At 35.6% G+C, this 27,954-nt stretch overlaps 1 protein-coding gene across 7 annotated transcripts in view; it reads right to left on the bottom strand.

Moving 5' to 3' along the window:
- Window positions 1–27,954, bottom strand: part of GABPB1 (GA binding protein transcription factor subunit beta 1) — a 68,252-nt gene that overhangs the window by 17,419 nt on the left and 22,879 nt on the right. For 5 of the 7 annotated variants that reach the window (XM_058737753.1, XM_058737757.1, XM_058737750.1 and 2 more), the window contains exons 2-6: window positions 12,231–12,338; window positions 7,745–7,912; window positions 6,329–6,523; window positions 4,713–4,860; window positions 4,246–4,359 (exon numbers count right to left, since the gene is read on the bottom strand). In XM_058737753.1, the coding sequence (XP_058593736.1) occupies window positions 4,246–4,359; window positions 4,713–4,860; window positions 6,329–6,523; window positions 7,745–7,912; window positions 12,231–12,338 (733 nt within the window). The remainder of the gene's footprint in view (window positions 1–4,245; window positions 4,360–4,712; window positions 4,861–6,328; window positions 6,524–7,744; window positions 7,913–12,230; window positions 12,339–27,954) is intronic. The other 2 variants (XM_058737756.1, XM_058737755.1) reach the window with 1 other exon arrangement.

Below are 27,954 nucleotides of genomic sequence, written 5' to 3'. Positions count from 1 at the left end.
TGAGTTCTCTCATTTTTGTTTCTCTTAAACTATAATTAGGCTTTATCACCAAGCACTTAAGAAAATTTCAGGAAGAGAATTATAAAATGAAATGTAGGCCACAGTAATATATTCAAAAGAACAACTACTAAGGTTTTCAAACACATTAACTATTGCTTTGATTTTTAAAAAAATATATATCCATATGAAAAAGAAATGTTCACTCTGGTTGAATGCTAACTACAAGTAGTAAATGCTTTAAAGTGTAATCATCTCTAAGAAATTTCTGAGATCACACACAATCAAGGCACAATTCAAGAACTTTCATCTTTGCACTATTCGCAATGACTGTCATTAAAATAATAGAGTTCCTCCCTTTCATCTGAAAAGTTTTCTTTTTTAAGTTGTACTATAGTAAGGAATTTAAGAAAAAATTATAAGAAAACCAATTACGTAAGAAGACAAAGTGTCCCTCAGAAACCCTATGAACAACACAATAGTGAAATGTTGAAACATGTAAGAATAAAAGAGAAACCCTAAAAACTTTAAGAGTGTTAATTAAAATACATACAGGGGCACCTGGGTGGCTCAGTTGGTTGAGCATCTGACCTTGGCTCAGGTCATGATCTCACGGTTTGTGACTTTAAGCCCCACATCCGGCTCTCTGCTGTCAGTGCAGAACCCACTTCAGATCCTCTGTCTCCCCACCCCCCACCTCTGCCCCTCCTCCACTTACACTCTCCCAAAAATAAATACATCTAAAAAAAATAAATATATCCATACACACACCTCTAAATGTTAAAACACCTCTAAAGGATAAAAAAAAATTAGTGTACTATTTACTGGTCTAAATCAAAAGTCAGATTGTTATATACAAAGAGAGCCTAGATAACCTGCAGCATCTTTGAAAATATCTGAGATCTCTTGTTCAACAAAACTTCTTAATTATAACACCATAAAAGCCTAATAAGACAGAGAAAAACCCACTTTTAAGATGTTCTAGGGATTGAAAATTCTACATATAAATATTTCAACACTAGAAACTATGCTCACTAAAAACATTTCAAAGGTATTGTGCTTACAATTGAACCTGAAATTAAAAACAAAAAAGCAAAACCAAAACAATCTTATAAAGTCCAGTAACTTATCCCTTAAAGCCAATTAATTCACTTTTACAGATCTAGTTTAGGAACAGCAAAAAAACAATGTGCAAAGGGGACCTGATTCAAATTTCACTCTTAGGAGAAAGGAAGAAAAGAGCCACCAGGTGCATTATACCTCTAGAAAAACATCTTAATAAAAATGAACAGAAGTTGCTCTAAAGAAAAAAAAAAGGGTGGTCATAGATGTCTATTTAATCAAGAGATTATGTAGTTGGGCTGCAAAAAAGAATAAGGCTAAGCAAAGCAAAATCAATATAGGACCTCATGCTACAGCCAAAAATTAGTGTTTCATGAAAGAGTTTATTTTAAAAGGACCAGACAAACTACACTACAGCTGTAAGGCCTACATCCAACCAATCAAAACTTCCAATTCTACATCCCAAATAATTCTCAAATCTATTTGCTTCTTATCTCTTTGCCAAATCCTAACCCATGCTACCATTATCTCTCCCCCAGCTGACTGCATTAGACTCCTAACTGAACTTCCTTTCAGAGTGTGCCAAAGTAATAATCACTTTAAAGGTCCTTTATTTATTTTTTTTAAGTTTATTGATCCATTCTTAGAGAAAAAGAGAGAGAGAAAGAGAGCATGCAGCATGGAGAGGGGGAAGGGGCAGAGAGAGAAGGAGAAAAAGAATCCCAAGCAGGCTCCATGTTGTCACCACAGAGCCCGACGCAGGGCTCGAACCCGCAAACAGTGAGACCATGACCTAGGCCGAAATCAAGAGTCAGATGCTTAACCAATTGAGCCATCTATGTGTCCCAAAAGTCCTTTATAATCTTACTTTCAACCACCAGGAGTTACTCTCCCATTTGCCGGGCTTAGCCACACTGGCCTCTGAAGTCCCCTTACAAGCTCTTTCCTGCCTCAAAAGCTTTACATATGTCCTCTTCCTCAAATACTCTTCCCCCAATGTTTGCTTACTAATTCCTACTTAATCTTTAGTTTAAATATCTCCTTCTAGGAAGATTCTCTGGCCCACCAGACTAGGTTTAAATCCTGCATTCTTTGTATGTACCACTAATGACAGTTATTTTATCTGATTAATATCTTGTAGTCTACCAAAAGACTACATGTTCCATAAAGGTTGGGATTGTATCTGATTGTTTACCATTTTCTCTCTAGCACCAAGCAGAGTAATGAGGTCAAAAGAGATGTTCAACAAAAACCTGTTCAATGCATGAGTAAATATTTTCTCATTAAAAATGAATGGCTGTTTATAAACAACAAGTGGAAATTTGAGCACAAAAACAGTTTTCAGTGTCCATCACAAAACATGATCTATCCCTCCATGAATTTTTATTGTTTGTACATTTTTGTTTTGTTTTAAAGCAGAGAGAAAGAGGGAGTGAGGATCTGAGTTGCCTGAAGTTTTTATTTTTTTAATAGAAAATACCTATAAGAGTGGCCTGTAAGCTTTGGTAGAAAGACAGGATAATATAGCTGCCTCTGCTTATTAATAAATACAGCATACTACATGGCGGTGGTTTTCTTCATGGGGCAAAAGGCAGCTGCAACCTCCAAAAGAAAACCTTTTCACTTTTTTGTATCTTCATTTTGGAATAATTTCCAAAATGGAATGAACTGGAATGGAGTTCTTATCTACCTAAACCCCTAAATCCCCATCCATTAAAGAAGGACAGAGGAGCAAAACACTCCTCTACTTCAACAGACACACCTCAGAAGTAAAAGCAAGAATGGTGATGCTTTTGTTTGATATAAGACAAAATGATAATCACAGAAATAGTTATTCCTATCACAAGCCAAATTATACACATTCTAGAAGAGACAAGTCCACTGATCACCAAAAAACTGCAGTATATTATAGTTGTCACAGACATACATACAACTTGGGAATCAATCAGACCCTGAGCACAGAACTTTTTTACCACTTAATGACCACGCTATTTAGGGCAAAATTATTTAATCTCATGAATCTCAGTTTCATCATATATAAAATACAAGCACTACTTTATTTCCCAGATCCTAACTAGGATGTCCTTGAAAAAAAGTACACATAAACATTTCCTAAAATCGAGATGAGTCTGACAATTGATGTTAAAAGAAATTGAACAGTCAAGAAATAATTAGCCTGAGCATGTAGAAATTGAGTGGTGAGAAGATATTTCTTTATCTGATTTCACACCTCAGCTGAGTTATTTACACTGGTGGCAATGTACTCACCTGAACTTTAACTTAATTCAAGCTCTTAAAATATCTTCAGAAAGATTCCACTATGATGTAGCATTAAAATGAAAAACTACTGCGCTCAGAAGATTGTATGCCACATGCAATAAAAGTCAACTGAAATTCCTAATCTCTCAGACTAGACCATATATAACATTTTCAAAAGTAGAAGTTAGAGAAGTTGGTATGACTAATTCATGGAGCCAAATATCTAAGTGTCGAAATTTCAGATGACCTTCAAGAATACCTGCTTAATTTTCAGAGATATATACTTTAAGACAAAACATTTAAAGTTTAACCAAATAGAAACCACCAATGAAATTAATCTTCTTTGCTATGCTTATGCAATGACAAAGATGCTAAGGAGATCTAGGTATAGGCTATAAAAGCAGCATATCAACAGGGATTCTGAAAAATCTTAAGACTCCCAAATAAAAAGGCGTAGATTCAAACACTGATTATGATGCTGAAACTGGAGAACAGATAAATGTTTATTAGCACTAGTTAGTAAAAAAAAGAGAGAGAGAGAAGAGAGAGGTAGGTACATTTTTCCCCCTGAAAAAAATACACTTTTCAATCAGAACACCATAATGAGTCAAATCCAGTAATGAAGACCTTCAAGCTTTTGGGTGAGGATTCAATGAGATCATAAGTAAAACATTTACCATGGTGCACAGCATACACAGTAAGCATTCAATGACCTGTTGTTGTTATTTTTATTATTGATCACAATTTGAAAACACACTAATTTAAATAATGAATGACAACAAATTATACCCCCCTACCCTGGCCCCCTGCCTTCACATGGCCATAATCTGAAATCTGCTCACTTTAGCCCTTTATATTATCTTCCTAGCCTTGTATATATTTGAGTCTCCAACCTTTTAATGTACGCATTTGACTTATTTTTCTAACCTGGAGTTTCTGAAGAATTGGACAATGGAGCAGATGCTTCAGCTAAGGCAGCTAACGTAGCTAATACTGATGTGGAGGAGTTTCCAAACTGAACAGCTGATACACCTGTTTCATCTACGAGAAAAGAGAAAATAGATTTAAAAATTTTTTAATTTTAAAGGAGCTTAATTCTACTGCATTTTTCTGATATTCTATTTTGCTTTATTCAATTCTTAAATGAAGCTTGGATAATAGTTTTGTGAAAAACAAGCTTTGATAGCATTAGTTTTTGAAAGATAATATTGTAGCTCATTTTGCAATATCATCTTTCTTGATATCGTCTCATAAAAATCTTTTTTTTGCCAATACGAAAGAAAACCAAGTGACTGATATAATCTTACCCTCATTCTCCAACAGTCCTTTCATAAAAGGAGGAACACCTACTAAAGCATAAAATCCCAACAGCTATCCTATATGCATCTCAATACCTGTTGCCTTGGATGAATTTTCTGAAGATACCAGACCTGTTAGGTTCACCACCCCTCCAGGTCCGATGATAAACTGTGGTGTGGCAGCATGTATCGTCACAGTGTCAGGACTCTCAGGGTTTGTGTTGATTTGGTTCTGCATAGCAATCTAGGGGCCAAATCAACACAGTGTTTTCAGAATTACAACCAGAACATAGGGCACAGATTCTCAATGCAGTACAAACACAAAGGAAATTCTAAAATTTAAGAAGAATCCTATAATACAAATGAAAATCTTTGTATACAGTCTACTGAGAGCGTAGTGGTAAATCAGAGACAGGAATTTACATCCTAATTCCCTGTTAGGTAAAGCAGTAAAATCCCATGAGAAAAGAATATCTGAAAGGCTTTCATAGAACACAGTTGGATATTTTGCTGCCCTGTGGCTATAGAAATTATATTACTTAAATTATTTCCTCTACTATATTCAGCAATATATAACACTATACATACAAAGCATGTCCTTCGCAGGGCACTTGTTATGATGAGCACTGGGTGTTTTACGTAAGTGAATGAATCATTGAATTCTACTCCTGAAACCAATATTGCACTGGATGTTAACTAAATATAATTTAACTAAAAATTTGAAGGGAAAAAATAAATAAATAAAGCATGTGCTCCCCAATTAATTCTTTTCTATCTTCAACCCTGGCCCCCAAATTGCACTCCTAGGAGTAAAAGAATTCCAAGAGGCACCACAAAATCCATCTTCCTGAACATATAACATCTTTTCAGTAGAGTCAGAAGTGTCTTAAAGAAAAGTTCTAATGGGAAGGAGAACAAGAAGATAGGCAAGAGGTTGTGACTAAAGATAATTTACATCAATGTTGTGTAGCTAAAAAAAAAGAGAGACAATACTGGTTATTTAAAAAACCTGTCTCAGGGCGCCTGGGTGGCTCAGTCGGGTAAGCACCCAACTTTAGCTCTGGTTGTGCTCTCAAAAGTTGAGTTCGAGCCCCACGTCGGGTTCTGTGCTGACAGCTCAGAGCCTGAAGCCTGCTTCAGATTCTGTGTCTCCTTCTCTCTGCTCCTCCCCCATTTGTGCTTGGTCTCTCTCTCTCTCTCTCTCTCTCTCTCTCTCAATCTCTTTCAAAAATAAACATGAAAAAAAAAAAAAAAAACCTTGCCCAAAAGCCATAAGTAACTAGGCTCATAAACAGATTTTTTTTTGAGGATGATGAAAAATAAAAGAAACCAATCAAAATTATAAAGACTGCATCAATTACTCAGAGGGCAATGTTATAGTTGCTAAAGAAAATTTTTAGTGGAAGTTTAACATATTTTGAAAAACCACATTGTATCCAAATATGCAACAAAAATAATTAATAGAATAAAATGTCTAGAAGGGGAATTCAGGAACTTAAAAACACAGAAAGTAATCACCTTATTTAATCTTCTAATGTTACATGTAAAGACTATGGTCTCAGAAAAATGAATAGCAATGAACAAAGAGTAAGTGAAAGAGGAAGGGACTGTCCAAAATAACGAAATCCAAAATGAAAAGCTAGAAGCTAAATAGCTCAAATCACCCCAAGACAGAGATCCTTTTATTTTCTCAAATTAAAGCCAAAGGTTACCTGTAATATCTCTGCCAAATCTTCATTCCCGTTGTCTATTGAAATATCAAACGCAGTTTTACAAAATTTACTTTGCGTGTGTACATCAGCACCATATTTGATTAGAAGTTCCACCACCTCTTGATGATTGTGTTCTGTGGCCCAGTGCAGAGCTGTCATCTTCAACATGTCCTTTGCATTAACATCAGCACCATGCTATAAATATATTGCAAAATAAGATATTTCTACAATATGAAATATAAAGAATTCCAAATAGGAAAATACTAGCCACTATGCTTTAAAGCAATAATGTGCTACTAACATGATCGGCTATTTTTTGTGTTGAATAATCTGTATGTTCCACAAATCTCCACACATCTGTCACTTAATCAGTTTTCTATCATGCTAACTTTGCCAACTGTTATCCTTCTAATTTCTTAAGAGTGCAGCAATGATTTTTTCACTCACCCAGAGGTGAGCATCATGACATAAAATGGCATAAGAAGTGAAGGACTGCTATGAGCACTCCTCCAAAACCCTCTTTAATTCTACTCCCTTATTTATACAGAGATAGCCTCTGCTTTCAAAACCAGTATAATACAAATAAAAGGAGCTATCCTTTTATATAAATAAAATATATATAACATATGTATAAAATATATATATAATATATAAATATAAAATATATATATTTATATATAAATAAAATAAAATATATCCTTTATATAAATAAAAAAGGAGCTATCAGGGATGTACTGTCCAATGTGGCAGCCACTACACACATGTGGTTAAGCACATGAAATATGGCTAGTCCCAATCGAAATGTACTAAGTATGTAAACACACACTGGAATTCAAAGACTTAACACCAAAAAAAAGGATGTAAGATATCTCATTAACAATTTTTACATTGACTTCATGTTGAAATGACAATATTTATATATATGAGGTTGAATAAAATATAATATTAAAATTAGTTTTTACTTTTTTAATGTAGGTAATAGAAAATCTAGAATTACATGTGTTCACATTTGTGGCTTACACATTTTATGTCTTTTGGGTAAGTTGATCTAAAGGCTATAATAAAAATCCTTATTTGTATTATTTATTTGTTAATCATCCAAGCCTTATGTTTCCTTCCATATTTTAACTGTGTCAAGTAAGACAAAGCCATAGTCCCTCATCATAATGGAAACCAAGGTCTCAGAAATCAACTGTCTGACTTAACTAAGAACATACCTAGAGGAAGTTCTTCTTCTCCCACAAAGAAAGCTTTAAGATAATTTTCATTTGATGGAATTACATACAAAAAAAATGAGGTAACATAGAAAAAAAAAAGTAGATATTTAATAAAACTAGTTCCCTTCTCCCTCTTACAAAACCATAAATCCTTTGAAGGCTTTCTTTCAAAAGCAAAGTGCAAAAAGAGAACACATACCTTAAGCAAAACCTCTACTATGCTGGCATGGCCCTCAGAAGCTGCCATATGTAATGGCGTTCGGTCCACTTTGGTTCTCGCATCCCTACTTACACCAGCTCGGAGTAGTACTTCTGTGGTGGAGTAATGCCCATACTGTGCTGCCAGATGAAGTGGAGAGGTTCCCAGCTATATCGCAAGAAAAAAAAATCCACATTTATAATTGTGGTTTGTTTTTTTTTTTTATATTTATTTTTGAGAGAGAGCAAGTGAGAGAGAGTGAGAGAGAGAGACAGAGAGAGCAGGGGAGGGGCAAAGAGAGAGGGAAACACAGAATCCGAAGCAGGCTCCAGGCTCTGAGCTGCCAGCACAGAGCCCAACACAGGGCTCGAACTCACGGACCACGAGATCATGACCTGAGCCAAAGTCAGGCACTTAACTGACCGAGCCACCCAGGCTCCCCTATAACCGTTTTTTAACACACTTCTATTACTACCTTCTAGTTTATATTTTCTGTTTACATAGCAAACAGATTATATTATCTGTTTACAGAGTAACTCAAAACTCAAGAAAATAATTTATGCTTACCACATATTCGTCCTAGAGGAATTCCCATACATTTCTCAATGAGGAAGAAAAGTCAGTATTTTATTTAATTCAAACTTGCTTTTTTATTTTTAACAGATAAATAGCATGAACAAAATTAACTGCATCATAAATTAGAGATAATTAGGGTTTGAGAAATTTTTCTAAGTACTGGAATGTTTTCCCCATATCAGTCACACAAAACTAATTTTCATCTATGAAATTCATATCAAATAAATATAATAGTGTAGATTTTGCATTAAATTGTTTTTGAAGCACTTAAAAAAATAAATTTATTAAAGCAACTCAGTGATCTTTTTAAAGAAGTTCATATAATCATTTTTCAAGGGAAAAACCTGCTGAGGTATACTTGCCAAAGGTGAGTCAGGACAGACCCAAAACAGAGCCCAGTTCTCCTGAAACTCTTGCATGTGGTATAGCCACTATAATAACATTAAATTCACAGTATGCAGGGGAAGTAGTAAAATGTAAGTTAGGAAGAACCTTATCAGAGGCATATACTTTAATAGGTGAAAGTCAGAATTAAGTTACACACATTTAGAGGCATAGAAAGTCCCTATTAACTCTGATTACCAAAGGCACTGATGTTCCAAAGAACCAAGATAGTTCACTAGAGCATGAAATTTGTTAAGATCACTACTATAATGATAGCAAGTAAGATTTCTGTTAAAGCACTTTCCATGGCAAGCACTATTCAAGAGTTTCTTTGGGGAACATTCTTTTTTTATTTTTATTTTTAGAAAGAGAGAGAGAGCATGCACACGAGTGGGTACAGGGGCAGAGAGGGAAAGAGAATCCCAAGCAGGATTCAGTGTGAATCCAGACGTGGGGCTCAATCCCTCAATCCTGGGATCATGACTTGAGCTGAAATCAAGAGTCAGGTGCTCAACTGACTGAGTCACCCGGGTACCCCAATTTGGGAAGTATTCTTGTAAGTTCAATTGTTGCCTCATAGATCATGTACACGTTCAAATTTACAAGGAACTGCCAAACTCCTCCACAATGTTTATAGCAATTTACACATATCCTCACCAATGTCTGAGACTGCTAAGCTTTTTTTGGCAAATCTGGTAGATATGCAATAGCGTTTCATGATTTTACTTTGCATTTGCCCAATTATTAATGTAGTTGAGCATCTTTTCACATTTATTGGTCATTTGAACTTTCTCTTTCATTTGACCGTAACAAGTCATTTGCCCAGTCTTCTTTGCCTTGTGTGTCTTTTTTATTGCTGTCATGGGAATTCATTATGTGTTATTGATACTAACCCTTGTTAAGATCCTTTTGTCTGGGGGTGCCTGGGTGCCTCAGTTGGTTGAATCTGACTCTTGATTTCAGCTCAGGTCATGATCTGACAGTTTGTGGGTTCGAGTCCCACATCAGGCTCCACGCTGACAGTGTGGAGCTTGCTTGGTATTCTCTCTCCCTTTCTCTCTGCTCCTCCCCTACTCCCATGCATGCACCCACTCTATCTCCCTCAAAAATAAACATTAAAAAATTTTTTTTCTAAGATCCTTTTGTCTTGATACACTATAGTATCACTATGATATGTTTAGATATAGATTTTTTTTTAATTGTTCCTCCTACAGATTAGCTGGGCTACTTGAATCTGAGCTGCTCTCTTTCACCAGTTCTGGAAAAAATCCCACCCATTATCTCTTAAAATTATTTCATCCCTCTTCTCACTATCCTTGTGGATTTTTTATTAGATACATTAGACTTTCGCATACCAGCCTTCATGACTTCTGAGATCTTAAATTTTCTATTTTTCTGTATTCTGGATTTTTTTTCATACCTTTCAGTTTATTAACTTTCTCTTTAGCTGTTCCTAATCTATTAAAATCTTATCTAGAGGGGCACCTGGGTGGCTCAGTTGGTTAACTACCTGACTTCAACTCAGATCATGATCTCACGGTTTGTCGGTTCAAGCCCCACGTCAGGCTCTGTGCTGACAGCTTGGAGCTTGAAGCCTGTTTCAGATTCTGTGTCTTCCTCTCTCTCTGCCTCTCCTTCACTCCTACTCTGTCTCTCTCTCTCTCTCTCTCTCTCTCTCTCTCAAAATAAACATTAAAAAATTATTTTAAATAAAAATAAAGAAACAAATAAATAAAGCTCAGGTCATGATCTCACAGTTCGTGAGATAGAGCCCTGCCATCAGGCTCCAAGCTAACAGCACAGAGCCTGCTTGGGATTCTTTCTCTTCCTCTCTCTCTCTGCCCCCCTCCTGCTCACATGGGTGCACGCTCGCTCACACACTCTCTCTCTCTCTCTCTCTCTCTCTCAAAATAAATAAATAAATAAACTTAAAATCCTTGTCAATCTGCTCTGGTGCTAGTTGTTCCAGTGAGTTATTTTCCAAGTTGCTTTGTGTCCTTGTGCATTTAGTCATTTTTGACTGTTCATTTTCCTTGAAATTTCATTTGTGGATACTGTGATGAAGGTAGGTCCCCCGGGAAGAATATTAATTTGCTTCTTCCAGGAACCTGGGGTAACCTCAATCCAAAGACCATTTTAAATTCATTTTTCAGTGTACAGTTTTTCAGAATGCACAAGAATTTATGAGTTCAGGTGACAAATGTGTCCAGGGATGGCTTGTGACTCCAAATCCTCATCAATAATTTTTTTTCTTTCCATTTGGTGACTTGTTTCAAGTCAGTTCATTTTCTTTGCAGTGCCCTAACAACAGGGCAAGGGCAGGGACAGAAGTAGGTAGGAAGAGGGAAAGGGCATTTCTGGTTTACGCTTACACAGAAGGTGCATCTCTTTGGGATTCCAGAATTATGAGGAGAGGATTTCTTAGGAGGCTTCTATGAGCAGTCTCAGGTCTCTGTCTCTAGTAACCCATGCCAGTGAGGTGGGCAAACAACAGGCAAATTCACTGAGTTCAGCAAATATTCTTAGGGTCAAAATTCTCTGGATTCTGGTTGTTTGCTTAGTTTTGCAAGTTAATAATTCCTTATTTTCTTTCTAACTCATTAGTGCAGTAAAGAAGATTTTTTTAAACAGCTAATCAAAAAACGCTTTATCTTTTAGAAAGACAAATGCTGAAATATTTATGGATGAAATAAAATATTTCATAGAATTTGCTTTAAAATAATACAGAACAAAAAGTGGATGAAGTTATAGAGGAAACAAGATTCATCATTTTTTGGTATATTTGGTAATTTTTGAAGCTGGCTGAAGGGTATGCAGGGGTTGATAGATACTTGAAATATTCCATAATAAAAAATTTTTTGTTTTTAATGAAAAACAAAAAAGAGCATAGGACAAGTATACTAGAAACAACAAAATCAAAAATCTGGAATTTTTAGTTGTTCCCAGTTAGGCAGGTTAATCCAGATTCCTAACCCTTCACACTCCCAAGACCATCTCTTTTGACTTACCCCAGGAATTAAGTACAATTATGTATGGTTTTTATCTTCCTCACAATTGCCTTCTGTAGTTACTAGGAACATGTTCCCATTCCTTTCTTCCTCTTTGATCATGTTTGCAATAGTGTTACAAGTATCAATTGAAATATGAATATATTTCCTTTTTAGGAGCAATTATCACCTTAACCTCAATCTTTATCTGTTATTTTCTGAATTATAAATTCTACCTGTGCCATTTATCAGCTTTAAATTAAATTCCAAGCGCTACATTTTATATTCACCCTAAAATATTGAACTCCATAGTTTAAAAGAAAAACCCTTTTGTAGACAGAATATCTAGATAAGGTTGTCACATATACATGACATAAAGATACAAATCATTTCCTTTAAAAGACAGCTATAATTCTAAAACTACAAATTTGCAAAAAAAAATTTTTGTTGCATATAAATACAATACTGACTTTATCTGAAAAAACTAAACAGAAGAAGAAAGAAAAAAAAAAGAGTACAACATTAAAATCATTCTTTACCCAGTCTGTAGTAAAAGGAGCTCCATTTGCCATCAAAATACGAACTTCATCATCTTGACCTGCTCGTGCCGCTTCTAAAAGCTTCTTCCCCAAATCTACCAGGGACATCTAAACAAAACAAAGATGAATTTAACATCTCTCTTCATACATTATGACATGATTATTTTTCTTGTATCTTTATTAATACCAATTCTCAAATATCCCTCTAAAAGTTTGTGAAATGGTTAATCTGCAACTACAGATCACACAAAAGCAATTTATATTTGAATTTTTGGAACAGATATTCCCTTTTTCATTAAGTTTTTACCTAGCATAATAAAATTAGTTTGAATTCTCCAAATATAGCTAGTAAGCACAGATGAGGTAAGCAGCAGAGAAGGCTTGTCTAATATTTAGGAGTGATAAGAAACTGTTTTCACTGGAGTAGTTGCAGCAATAGTTTTTCATAAAAGTAAACAGAAATAAGGTACAAGATACTGTCTTCTGTAGTTGATGAAAATTTAAATAAATATATCATAACAGCTTTTTGCAATGGTAAATCAGTAGATGTACTCAGAACGTAAAAATAATACTTTGAATGATTGCACAGTCAATATACATTCAAGTTCTTCCAGAAAAGGACACAATTCACATTCAAAGAAAATGCTGAAAAGAAAGTTGAACAGTATTATCAAAAGACTACATGTCTCACTAAGAACCTAGAAAGTTAAGTATACTTCATACCTTGTATTCAAGATACCTGAAAACACTAATGTCACAGGCCAGAGTTGTAAAAGTGTGTGGGAGTGGGGGTGTGGAGGTAAGTGGGGAGTGTATCTTCTTGAATAAGAAATACTGAAATATATGTTAGGGAACGATCATGAAAGGGTACACAAGTGAAGAAAGATTTGAATGTGTCAGAGATGCTCAAATTCAAGAGATGATAGTTCTGAGGAGAAAAAAGGTCCCAAATTCAGAAAGACTATTCAACTGGAAAGCTATTCAATGATATTATATAGTATCCTTGAGGAAAGGCAAACAGGTAGGGTTTGAGGCCTGGGAGGAAGGGAAGATACTGAATCCCTGAGATTTCCATGGGGAAAAATGTGCCCGTGTTACGAATTTGCCTCAATAAGTGAATACCCTTTGAGAATTCAGTAGTCAAGGGGAAAGAAGTTCTAAGAAGGCGATGTCAGGTTGATTAGTGTATTCTAATCTTGTATGAAGAGGTATTATTCAAGAAGGAGGGGAGAGGACAATGCATGTATGTATATATGTATGTACGTACATATGTACATACTTACGTGAGAAGGGAGTTGACAGAGCTTAGAGAGGTTATTTATACCAGGAAGGACAGACTTCATTACATAATTAGAAGAGATGTTAGGGAATGTAAAAAGATTGATTAAAAGACGTCCCTTGAAAGAACAGATTTATGCTTACATTACTGTATTTTTTAGTAGATTCTACAACATGAGAATAACCAAACACAGAAGGAGTAAGCAGAAACAGGTACTAATGCTGGGAGGCTTGCACAATGATTAAGTGAGATGAACATGTCCAAAACAGGTATTTGTCACAAGGCAGGAAAGAACTTCTTATAATTATTCAATTTATAAGGATAAAAATAATTTAGAATATATTCCATGGTGAAGAAGAAAAACAATCACATGAATTTATGTGTTTGATGTGGGGGTTTTTGCATGCTTTTTTGTGTGTTACATTTTCACCCCTGAATTTCTGATTTCCTTTCTGTTTTCTTCCCATTCTCTCATACCTCGATGGAGTCACTGGAACCCAAGATACAAATTAATCCTGTTAAAGACACTATGATCTAAAGAGATTACTGATCTCTGATGAAGGATTCTTCCCAGGAAATATGTAGCAGGTGGATAGTAAAAATTTACATTAAACTCAATAAGCAAAGAACCTGCAATCATTTCCTACAAAAGGCAGGGTAAGGCAAAAAGAAACTGACCTCTCTTCCAAAAAACCGCAGTAAAATCTAAACTGGCCACACTAACACAGTGACTCCACTTGTATCACCAAAACTTAATATAAATGTGGTTTTATAATGAAATAAATCTTCACCCAAAATATACCCTTTTGAGTATGTCTACACAGGTAATATAAAATCAGTTTGAATTCATTTAGCATGCACACTTCCAGATGACTGAGACATCTGGGTATAGGGATTTTTCTCATTTTTGGAAGCTGGGTTGTCTGCCTTTTTCTTAATGTTTGTAAGCATTCATAACATACATTATGAATATGAGTTCTTTGTCAGATGCAATATTATAAATATCTCTCTCCAGAACCTGATTTCTTGACTCTCCACCCCTTTCTTTGATACCACATATTATCTTCTATGGGTAGATAATGAAACCTCAATGTACTAAAAAATAAAATAAAACAAAATAAAATAAAACAAAATAAAATAAAATAAAACAAAATAAAATAAAACAAAATAAAATAAAATAAAACAAAACAAAACAAAACAAAACAAAATAAATAAAATAAAATAAAATAAAATAAAATAAAATAAAATAAAATAAAATAAAATACAGCAAAGGAAAGTTTGCCATAAAAATGAATGTAAGAAACATCAATGTTTTAATTACACAAAATTTTGGTCTGATTCAAAATGAAAAGGGAAAAAAAAAAAAAACACCATGAACCCAACATAACAACAATCAAAGGACATGACCATATATTTTCCAAAAGAGAAAACAAATAATTCATAAGCATAAAAAATGTTCAGTGTCATAACAGTCAAATAAATGTAAATAAAAGTAATTTCTGATGCAGTCAAGAATGAGTTGAGACTCACACTTCCATATATAGTGATATAATGTTGATAGCAGTATAAAGGGATCAGATTTAAAATTTTTTTAATGTTTATTTATTTTTGAGAGACAGAGACAGAGCGCAAGAGGGGGAGGGGCAGAGAGAGAGGGAGACACACAATCCGAAGCAGGCTCCAGGCTCTGAGCTGTCAGCACAGAGCCCAATGTGGGGCTTGAACTCTTGAACTGCGAGATCATGACCTGAGCCGAAGTCAGACATTTAATTGACTGAGCCACCCAGGTGCCCCTGGATCAGCTTTTTTAGAATGTCAATTTGACAATACATAAAAGTTACCAAAATGTTCAAGTTTAATGACTTAATAAATGATCCTACTTCTGAGAAAAAATAATATACTGAAACAGATCTATCAATACACATATATACAAATAGATCTACATACATATTATTACATTTTTATCATGTGAACAAAGTAGGAAAATTGTGGAATCTGAGAATATGCAGTAGCTTAAAATATAGTTGGAAGTTACATAATAACATTAAAAAGTTATGCCACATTAAGTTAAAAGATACAAAACTAATTTTTGAATGTCAAAATATACACACAGAGAACAAAACACAGGAAAATATGTCAGTGATAAGCTTACGGGAAATTCTGCTTTCATTTTACAAAGTTTCTATAATGTTACTATATTATCTTCCTAAATCAAAAGTGGGTTTTTTGTGGTGCCTCAGTGACTCAGTCAGTTGGGCATCAGACTCTTGATTTTGGCTCAGGTCATGATCTCATGGGTTCATGAGATCCAGCCCAGCATCAGGCTCTGCACTGACAGCACAGAACCTGCCTGGGATTCTCTCTCTCTCTCTCTTTCTCTCTCTCTCTCCCTCCCTCCCTCTTTCCTCCTCCTCCTCTACTCACACATGCATGGTGTTCTCTCTCTCAAAATAAATAAACATTAAAAAAAATAAAAAGATTTCTTTAAGGGACAAATTACATTGTATGACTATCAACTAACTAAATGCTGACATTAAAGAGTTATATACTACTGACTTACTAAACAGGAAAAGTGGAAAAAATAAAAATGCTGGTATTGGGTACTTAAAGTAGTAAACTTACTGATCTGCTTACAAGAATTACAATGAAACAGTGATGCGTTTGAATGAATCAACTTCTCCCATAATTCATAATTCTGTAGTTGTCTTGGTTATTCAAAACATGACATATTTAAGGACTCAGGATACTTAAGTTATTGTAGTTTTAAGATCCCACGACTGGGGCACCTGGGTGGCTCAGTTGGTTAAGCCCCCGACTTCGGTTCAGGTCATGATCTCACAGTTCGTAAGTTCAAGCCTCACATCTGGCTCTGTGCTAACATCTCAGAGCCTGGAGCCTGCTTCAAATTCTGTGTCTCCCTTGCTCTGCTGCTCTCCCCCACTCGCATTCTCTCTCTCTTTCTCTCTCTCTTTCAGAAATAAATAAACGTTAAAAATTTTTTAATAAAATTCCATGAGCAACATAGCCATATAGTAGATATATGTAGCTGGATACTCTGAAAGCATTAGGTCTCAAAATGGTAGCAGCACTGCCACCTAGAGGGCCCTTTGGATATATGTGAAGGCATTTTGGGGACTGATGCAGGACACAGTAAGGTGAAAGCTCTACTACCATTTAATGGGCAAGTGTCAGGGATATTAGAAGTCTAGCAATGCAGGAAACAATTCAGTATGGCAAAGAATTGTCACATGTTCTGGGTGGCTTCCAAAGGCTCCAATGAATATATCTAAGACTAGAACTTAATATGTAAACAAAATGTATTTTTCCATAGTTGTTAATGTATCCCAAATTTCTCAGAAGGCAACCATACAATAAATCTGTTTTGTTCAGAACTTTACTAAGAATTGTTCACTATTTTGGAAAATCACATCACCCATGTCAATGCCACTTGGTTATCTGGAATCACCAATATAAAACACTATCAATCAGCTTTCACAGCTATCATTCATAGTGACTCTACAAATGACTCTATGGGGCAAGCATTTGACAACTTCTTGTCTCATCTAGAGTAGTCTGCCTGAGTATTTACATACTGAAATATACATTTTATTATAAATTGCTTTCCTTCCATTTCTTCATTATAATTAGGTATTATAATGATCTTTTGAAATTATGTAGATATGTAATATTAACCATAATTTTCACTTCAAGTTAGCAAAAGGGACAATACAAAACATTTTTTTATAGAAAGACAGCAATGGATCTAAATAAGATTGGAAAATCATTGGAAGAAAATACATAGGAGATCAAGTAAGACCAAACTCAAAGGCACTCTTAATTTTTTTGTAGACAATTAGTAAAACTTAAAACAATGACAATACCAAAATGTAGTAATTTCATTTCTGATTCTCACCTGAGGGGAACCACACACATCACAGAGTAATTCTAACCTTCAGAGGATCTCAAATACATTAAGACAACAAACTGACTGAGGGGCCATAGCTCCAGAGAGCCCCCTCAATTTACTTTGTTCATTATTTATCTATTAAATCCCCACAGATAGAGTGTTAAATTTACATAAAATCATTTAAGGACCTAGCAACAAATGTTGCTTTTTTGGTATGGCAAATAACTTTCCCCCAAGCAAATAAACAAGCATAATTCAATCCAGCAAATTTTATTTAATGTTAAATATACTTACTGAAAATACACTGTATGTATGGTACTGAATGCCATCCAGGTTAATACCCCTTTCCTCTCAAAAAGAAACGTAATCTAAAAACCCACTGCAATAAATTCCATCCTTAGTTTTTTTTACTACTTCTGAAAAAGTTGATCACAATCTAATACAAACCATTATTTTTTTAACTTTAATAATATGAATTTTAATAAGATCTATAAAAGAACTTCAAAATGTCTACAAACTAGTTACTTTTTGCTCAAAACTACATGCTGAGAGAGCCATCTAGTGGTAATAGGAATTACTAACTCTCCATTGTTAAAGCTTAAAGTCTATTTTGTTTTAAATTTCTGTTAATTCATAGCTCATAGAGATATTTTGAGGATTAAAACATCTACTGGATGTGAAAACTCTATGAAACTGTAAAATACTAGCTCCATGTGAACTGTTACTATCATTAAAAAAGAATATAAAAGCATTTAGAAAATATAATCCCATCACAATATACTTAATAATAAACCTTGACTGCTTAATTAAAAACTTCAGAGTAAATTTACAAAATCACACCTATGCCCAATGAAAACAATTATAAATCCAATAAAATTTTTCTAAAGTTTTTCGTCCAAGCAATTTAGTACTGTGTATGAAAATGATCATACTCTTTGACCAAATAATCCCACTCATGAACCTAACACAAGGAAACTATCTGAAACATAAATATAATAGTAATGTTATTTAAAATAGATAAAAACTGGGGCGCCTGGGTGGCGTAGTCGGTTAAGCGTCCGACTTCAGCCAGGTCACGATCTCGCGGTCCGTGAGTTCGAGCCCCGTGTCAGGCTCTGGGCTGATGGCTCGGAGCCTGGAGCCTGTTTCCGATTCTGTGTCTCCCTCTCTCTCTGACCCTCCCCCGTTCATGCTCTGTCTCTCTCTGTCCCAAAAATAAATTAAAAACGTTGAAAAAAAAATTAAAAAAAAAATAAAAAATAAAATAGATAAAAACTGGAATGCCTTACTACAATCAATAGTTAAAGAAATTAAGATAGATCATAATGGAATATTGCAAGCGTTTTTTTTTTTTACTTTTTATTATGGGAAATTTTGAGCAAATACAAGAATAGACACAATAGTATAATGAATAGCCATCAACTAGCTTGAATATTATCAATTTATGGCCAGCCTATTTCCCACGCACACATATTATTTTGGAGCAAATGTCAGACATCATACCATTTTATCTGTAATATTTCAGTATGTATGTCTAAAAAATAAAGACACCTTTTAACACAGTACTATAGTCATTTAAGACTATTACTTATAAATAATATGCAACAGTTAAAGCATGTAAAATGTGACTCTAAGTAAAATTAAGTAATTACAGTCATGTGTATAACTATATGTAGGAAAATATCCTTGGGCATGAGAATTTAGTTCCCTACATTCTCATAAGAAAATAATACTGATAATAAAAGTAGCACCTGGCATCTTGCTAAATCTTTATCTACATTGTCTCAGGTAACTAAATAGCCTTACCACAATAGTCATGGTCTCCATTTTGCAAAGGAGACAAACAAAAAGTTAAAGGATTTACCAAAGAGCACTAGTTTTAGTCTAAAGAGAAGACCCGTATTTCTTAACTCTTGCGTTCTAAATTAGAGGACACTGGGAATCTGCTGGGATATAAAAGAACATGCCCTTTAAGTCTTTCTCTGTGCAATTCCTTTGAAGAAAACTAATCATATGAACTCTGGTATATTTGGAATTTTCTCCCTTTCCCATTTTGTATAGTGGTTGTTTTTTTTTTTTTTTTTACTTTTTTTTAACTTAAAAATAAAATGACACTTTCAAACATAAAACGTCTAAAGAAAAATCATCTCCCACAGACCCTTATTTCAGAAAGCCACTAGAAGACGTAGTCCTCCAAGACCAGGAGTAAACCAGAAACAAGAATCAAGGAAATAAGGGACATAAATAGGGTGAAGAGGATCCTCAAGATAATGGTAAAGGAGACCCCAAGATGTGCTGGACCAGAGACCCGGAAAGTAAATCCAGACTGGAGCCAGAGGACAGAGGTTCCAGAAGAAGGTCTTCAAGGAAAAGATAAGCTAGTAAGACTGCCAGGAAAAGAATGAGATTTCCTGTGGGGAATTTGAGATGGGTTAATGATGGATACAAGAAAAGTAAGGCAAAAGAAAAAACTACACAATTTGTTTTTCAGAGGGAAGAAAACAAAAACCTATAGAAGAAAGAAAATGTAATCCCAATATGGCATGGGTTAGTAAAAAATGGTAGTTCCAGGATTATAATAACCATGGAACACTAATCCAGGAAAATTTTTGGTACACTTCTATTAAGAAGATGAAGAGTGAGGAAAAATATGCTTAGAGGTGGTTTAAGATAGCCAAAGCTTCATCTTCATAAGTAAGAAGTCAAAGATACCTAAAACAGAAAAATCAATTAATAGCATAAGCTTGTTATTTAGAAATATGGAGGGAAATACTAGGGGGGAAAAGCGAAAAGAAAGAACGGATACCTCTGGGAAAGAGGGTTCTGGGGTGAGAAGGAATAACACAAGGGACTCAGGGTTATTGTTTTCTGTTTGTGTGTGGTTTTTTTGTTTTCACTATAAAACCTTGTATTTTTTACTTTTCAACTATGTACATGTATACTTTCATAAAAATAAAATTGTAATAAATACATTTTCACTGTATATTAAAAATGTAACATTCAAATTCAAAGTCATCCCCACACTTCCCTGTGGTCTTATTCCCCAAAAGTTACAACAATTTAAATGTTTAGTGTGTAGCCTTCCAGATCTTTTCTATGCCTACAGGAACACACATAAGCACAAGACTTCTTTTTAAACAAACAAAAAACATAAAAAGGGATCATACTATATGGTTTTGCAACTTGCTTCTTTCCACTTAACAGGGATCCTCTTGTTTCATCAGTGACATCTAAGTGCACACAGATAAAAACATTCTTTTTACTGGCTGCACAGTTTTACAAAGGGTGGTAGGCTGAATAATGCTCCCCACAAAGATGTCTAGATCTTAATTCCCAGAATCTGTGAATGTTAGCTGTTAGCTTACATGGCAAAAAGGACTTTCCGGGTATGATTAAATTAAAGATCTTGATATAGGAAGATCCTGGATTATCTAGATGGGCCTAATGCAATCAGAAGAGTCTTATACAAGGAAGGTTGGAGGGTCAGGATCAAAGAGAAGGTTGCAGAGAACAGAGAGAAGAGAGACAGAGATTTGAAGCTGCTATAGCTGCTAGCCTTGAAGATGGTGGGAGGGGGGTGCTGCACCAGCCAAGAAATGCAGGCAGTCTTTAAAAACTAGAAAAGGAAAGAAAACAGATTCTCCCCTGGAGCCTCCAGAAGGAACACAACCCTGCTAAAATCTTAATTCTGAGTCTTCAGACCTCCATAACTGTAAAATAATAAATTTGTGTCGTTTTAAGGCACTAAGTTTATGGTAATTTGTTACAGGAAATAGGAAACTATTACACTACAGAAATAAGAAACAAATATATGGAATATGAATACATTAATTATTCAATCCATTTTCATTTTTCATCTTTACAAATAGTGCTGTAACAAACCCATACACTTGGGTTAGCACTTTTATGAAAACTATTCTAGAAAGCATAATTTTGCTAGGGCCGCGTGGGTGGCTCAGTTGGTTGAGTGTCCAACTCTTGGTTTCAGCTCAAGATCTCACAGTTATAGGATTGGGCCCCATATCAGGCACCTTGCTGAGTGCAGAGCATGGAGCCTGCTTGGGATTCTCGCTCTTTCTCTTTCTCTCCCTCTGCCCCTCTCCCCCACTCATGCTCTCTCTCTCTCTCTAAAATAAAAAAATAATCTTTAAAAAATTTTTTACAAAAGAAGTATAATTGCTACATTTTTAACATCACATTAAAAAAATTATTGTAATCTTTATTTTTGAGAGAGAGACAGACAGACAGAGAGACAGAGCATGAGTGGGGAAGGGGCAGAGAGAAAGGGAGACACAGAACCCAAAGCAGGCTCCAGGCCCCAAGCTGTTAGCACAGAGCCCCACACAGGGCTCAAACTCACGAAATGTGAGATCATGACCTGAGCTGAAATCGGATGCGTAACCAACTGAGCCACCCATGTGCCCCTACATTCACATTTTAATTGTGATAGACACTACCAAATTATCACCAAAAGATTATACCAATTTACACTCCCACTATCAGTATAAAATAATGACTGCTGCTCCACAAGGTTCCCAATCCCCAAAGCCAGAACTTTGATTCCAGATCTAGATTTTCCCAAAGTTAAAGCCAAGGATCCAGTGAACTCATACTCACAAAGCTGATGAAAAACTTCCTTCCAGAATAACTTTTCTTGAGAAAATATGACCTGAGGAAATCCCACTACCACACAGGGATAACATAACACACAAAGGCTTTAACATCTTTAAAGCCTTCTATTAAAAGGGCATTCTTTGCTTCCAACTGGGAATCAGAAGGAAAGGGGATTCTCATACCATTTTTTCACCCACTTTACCAGTGAAAGCCTGTTTAAAAACCATGTATGTTTACATTAAGTTTCATAGAGGGAACATTTCTTCTCTGGTGCCTACCTATCCTGTCCAAATCATGAGCCCTCATCAGACACGCCATTTATTAAATGATAATTCCTAACATGTATATAATACTACATATACACATATAGTGGGTGTAACATAGTAAAGTATAACACAGCCATCCATGTATGTGTATGTACATATAGAGAGAGAAAACAACAAGAGAGATTGTGCCAGACACAGTCTAAGAATTTACACATACTAACTCATTCAATTTCACAATACCTTCAAGTCAGAATTATCATGATCATCATTGTATTGCTGAGAAAACTGAGTCATAGAAAGTTACATGCCCAAGGCCATACTGCTAGTGGAGAATAACCAAGGCTGAATGGCTCCAGAGTCCACATTCACAACACAGGCAATACACATACTATGCAATATACCATCATCTGAGTCCTTCTAGTGACCACAGGCTAGATGTCCCCACTGAATGCATGCACTACCAATGCTACTCCCTGGCCTAAATACTAACCACTTCCTTTATACACTTGACTTCATTTCACATAAAATACAAGAGGTGGTACAATAAAAGTTGGCATCAAATTAGACTCTGACTTGCACTGGTCACCAAATGATTCATGTTTATGTGTCTCACTTAAATTATAAAATGCTTAGAGGCAAGGATGGTAGCTTATGTGTCTTTCAACTGGATCCCTTTTCTCTTCCCCTTAAATATTGGCAGTTTCTCAGTGTGTCATTTTTCAGCCCTCTTTTTCATTCTCTACATTCTCTCCTCTAGAAAGTTTATCTTTCTTAGCCAAGATTACCTGATGACTTCCAAATCTATCTTCAGTCCTAGACTCTGTCCAAGCACTAGACTCAAATGTTCAACTGGATAGATGCCTCCACTTATAGATTCGAAGGTACTTTAAAAATCAAGCTGGGGTGCCCGGGTGGCTCAGTCAGTTAAGTATCTGACTTTGGCCCCAGTCACGATCTTGTGGTTCACAGGTTTGAGCCCCATGTTGGGCTCTGTGCTGACAGCTCAGAGCCTGGAGCCTGCTTCATGGATTCTCCCTCTCTCCCCGCCCCTCCCCCGCTCATTCTCTCTCTCTCCCCCTCTCTCTCTCTCAAAAGTAAATAAAACATTAAAAAAAAAAATTAAAAAAAAAAAAAAGTCAATCTGTCCAAGTAGTGGCTTGTTTTGTAGATCAGAAACTTTGGAATCGTCCTTGACCCCTTTCTTCTACCCATTTCAATTCCAATCAATCATTAAGACCTGTCACTTTTACCTCCTAAATGTCTCTTAAATTCTTCTACCTCTTTCCAATGCTAGAAAGTAGGCCTTCAATAAATATACGTTGACAGTCTTGTCTCTCTGCCTCAATCTTTGCTCATCTCCATCCTTTCTCTCCTAGGACACCTCTAAATTAGTGTCTATGCCTCAGTCTTGTCTTCCTCTAATTTATTCTCCATTCTAATACCAAACTTCTTAGTCATCCTTAAATGAAATCATGTTCTTCCTCAGTTAACTCAGTTAAAGTCAAACTCTCTGGGGCACCTAGGTGGCTCAGTCGTTTAAGCATTGGACTCGGTTTTGGCTCCGGTCATGATCTCATGATTCGTGAGATCGAGGTCCACATTGGGCTCTGTGCCGACAGCTCAGAGCCTGCTTGAGATTCTCTCTGCACCTCCCCAGTTTGTGTGTGCGCAAGAGTGCTCTCTCAACAACAACAACAACAACAACAACAAAAATGTCAAACTCTGCCATAAGAGGCCAGGCCTTTCACATTTGGGATCTGTTGCCACCATCCCATATACACTACTCACTACCTCTCACACTGAATTCTGTATTACAGGAAAAAGTTGTACTTGGTTCTTTTTCTCACTGTTGGATATCTATAAAAAATATTCCCTCTGCCAGGAAGAATCTTCTCTTCTCCACACCCACTATTACCATATTTATTCCTACCTGTCCTTCAGAGTTCAGCTTATCTCCTCAGAGAAGCCATTCCTGATGCCCCAAAATTAACTGAAGTGTCCTTCCTTGTTTTCTCCTACCATATGAAGTTTCTATCATAGCATTTATCAGACCACACTAAATGTGCCTGTTTACTTGGCTACAAGTTGTCACTGTGCCTAAAGTATGGTAAATGCTCAAAAACATTCATTGAATAAACATTTAGCACACAGTAGAAACTCCAGAAATACCTCAGATAACCAAGAGTCATAACATTTGACTTTAAAAATGCAAACAAGGCTGACAGTGTCACAAATTCTAAGAAATACCACAATCAATAAAATGCTTGCTGAATTCCTGTCAGCCTTGTAACTAAAATCCTTACAAATGAATGAGATTAGAACTCGCCTGAATATTCTTTTTATTGGCAGCAACTCAAATTGACAGATTTGTTTCAAAACAGTCCAAGGTCAGTTCTAGGTTTTCTGAGGCAAAAGGGAAAAGTGTGAATATAATCAGTAAATCTGGATAATGGCTTTGTCTGGGACCCTCAAAATCACTCTTGGACAGGAAGATTTGGACAGGAAGCCAGAACTTATCTAATAACCAGCAACAGGTCTATGAAGCAAGATCAGCTCATGGCCACCCTCAATGACAGTGGGTCAAATCAGCACCCAACTGAGTTCAAACGTTTCAACTGAGTATGTTCTAGAACTGAGCTGTCCAATACAGTAGCCACTAGCCATAATTATAGTGGGCACTGAAAATTAGCTACTCCAAATGGAACTGTGCTATAAGTATAACACAACAGATTGTGAAGACTTAGTACCAAAAAAGAATGCAAAATATCTCATTAATAACATATCAATTACATGTTAAAGTGGCAATATTTTGGATATATGGGATTAAATGTAATATATTATTCAAATTAATTTCACTTTTTTTAATGTGGCTGCTCTAAAATTTTAAATATGCTCCTCACATTATATTTCTGTTGGACAAAGCTATTCTAGAACCATTAATCAAAACTTCTTGAAGGCACCAACTTTACAATTTACAAAAAGTTGCAACATTTTAAAATAAGATATAGGACATTCTCTTAGAAAAAACTACATCTGATTAATTACCTCTGTTATAACACTGGATAAACTTTCCCCTTAAAAACTACAGGAAGATATCCTCTGTCCTAGGAAGACTTCACAAACTGACTTGGGGATGAATCTACCCACAAATTCTACCCATATTACTACATAAATTCTTCCATCTTTGCAACCCACTGCCCCTTTACCCCATTCAACTACTAGTCTCTTTTAAATCAATATCTTTATCCCAGGAAAAGACTGAGGCTTAAAAAGAGTGCAAGCAGAGGATGAAGAAAAGGCTAGAACTCTACTAGAACTAGGTCAGTAGATGGTTTTGAGTTAATAGGGAAGCATAACTTACCTGTTTACTATAAAGTGAAGCCAACAAACTACTGGGTATTAGAAGTCACAACAGTGAATCATCAATATCCTACCTGACAATAAAAGCACATATACTTCAATCCTTTCTCTCCAAGATTTCTAATATTCATCCCTTCCTCTCTACTACCTCCAGTCTTACACACTCACTGCCTCATACCTTAAACATCACAATACCCTCTTAGCTGACCTAATCCTAATTTCTCATCCTGCTAAAATACAGTTCGTCCCACTAAAATACAATTTCGTTCAACTCAAACATTTCTATGAGTCTCTACATGGTACCTACCCTCAAAGAATTCATCATCTAATAGGGAAGACATACATTTCATATTTCTCTTGTCTAAAAACCTCATCAATACAACCATTTGAAGAACAAATTATCAGTATTTAGCAGAGTTGAAGGTACGTCTACCCTGATCCAGAATTCCACTACTAGAAAGTTGCCTTATCTCCTTAACATGTACACAAGGAAAGGAAGCATGTATAGGAACGTTTACAGAAACATTATTTGTAATTGAAGAAAAAGAAACTACAAACAACCTAAGTGTCCATAAACAGAAAAATATTTTTAAGTTTTTATTATGAAATCTTTTAAATATAGAAAAGTGTATATGTATGCATATAAATGAATATATGTGTGTATATACACAAACACACACACCCATATGCCCATCACCCACATTCTAAATTAAAAGTTGGCCATCTTGCTTCATCCTACTCCTTTCTAAAAAAAATGTACTTTACAGCTGGCACATACTGCATTTGGTTGTTATATCTCTAGATTAATTATATGCTCAGACAGTTTCCTCCTCCCCGCCTCCCCCTCCCCCCCCCCCGCCCACTACCCTTGTTTTCCTCTCCTATGACATTAAATGGCCAGTTCATCTATATCTCACATTCTGTATTTTTCTGATTGCTTCATCTAAGGTGGTGTTTAATTTCTTTCATCTCCCATATTACTTATAAACTGAAAGTCTGAAAAGTCCGACTAAATTCAGATTTTAAATGTTCTACAAAATTACTTCAGGTGTGCCTGGGTGGTTTAGCCGGTCAAGCATCCAATTCTTGATTTCAGCTGAGTTCATATCTCATGATTAGTGGGATCGAGCCCCATGTCAGGCTCTGTGCGGACAGTGCAGAATGTGCTTGAGATTCTCTCTCTCTCTCTCTCTCTCTCTCTCTCTCTCTCTCTCTCTCTCCCTCTCTCTCCCTCTCTCTCTCCCTCTCTCTCCCTCTCTGCCCCTCCACTGCTCTCTCTCTCTCTCTCTCTCAAAATAAATAAATAAACATTAAAAAAATACTTCAGTTGATGCAGTCTATTTGATATTGAATCACATCAGGATGCACATATTTTTTGGCTCATTGTTAGTGATGCCAAGATTAATAACAAAGCTGGTAATAAGCCTGATCCTTCCACTGTAAAGTTTTATTGTTTTGAGACCAACTAGTATTCTGTGGAGTGTTACTTTGGCACCATGCAAATTTCTACCAAAAAAGACAATTCAATTGTTAAATTACCAATCTTCAGAGTAAAGAATAGGTAATAGCCACCTCCATTTGTTTTTTTTATTATATATTGTTTCAAATTATTCTCCTTATTCTTTTTTATGTTCAAATTGTCTCAATTTTGGCCAAAAAGAGCCTCTTCAGGTAGGCTTTTCTTGTGTCTTTGAAAGGTTTCTTGCTTCTGGCACAAATTGTCCTAGGTTCACTATGTACGTTCCCTGCCTCAGTCCTGGAACCAGTCATTTCTTCAATAAAGTATTTAAAGAACAAAACTGAGGTAATACAAGTACTTATTATCTATGAAAGTGATGCACTTTCAAGATCCTTTCAGAGGACACATCTAAGAAAGAAATATATATATGGATGGAATTAAGAAATATGGATATTTTGGGGTGCCTGTGTGGCTCAGTCAGTTAAACGTCTGACCGGCTCAGGTCATGATCTCATGGTTGGTGAGTTCGAGCCCCATGTCAGACTCTGTGCTGACAACTCACAGCCTGGATCCTCCTTCAGATTCTGTGTCTCCCTCTCTCTCTGCCCCTCCTCCATTCATGCTCTATCTCTCTGTGTCTCTCAAAAATGAATAAACATTTAAAGAAATTTAAAAATAAAGAAATATACATATTTTAAATCCTGAATTCATACTGACATTTATAATTCAAGTTCAACATTATAAATATCCTTTTTTGCCTAGCTCCTTTGATTTTGTATTTCTATTGACTTCTAACATATAAGCATACAATCTTATTTATTGGCTTTAACCTAAACATG

Source organism: Neofelis nebulosa, chromosome 7 (genome assembly GCF_028018385.1).
Source record: "Neofelis nebulosa isolate mNeoNeb1 chromosome 7, mNeoNeb1.pri, whole genome shotgun sequence".
Taxonomy (NCBI): Eukaryota; Metazoa; Chordata; class Mammalia; order Carnivora; family Felidae; genus Neofelis; species Neofelis nebulosa.
Note: the sequence above shows the minus strand (reverse complement) of the source record. Positions and strands in the feature narration are given on the sequence as shown.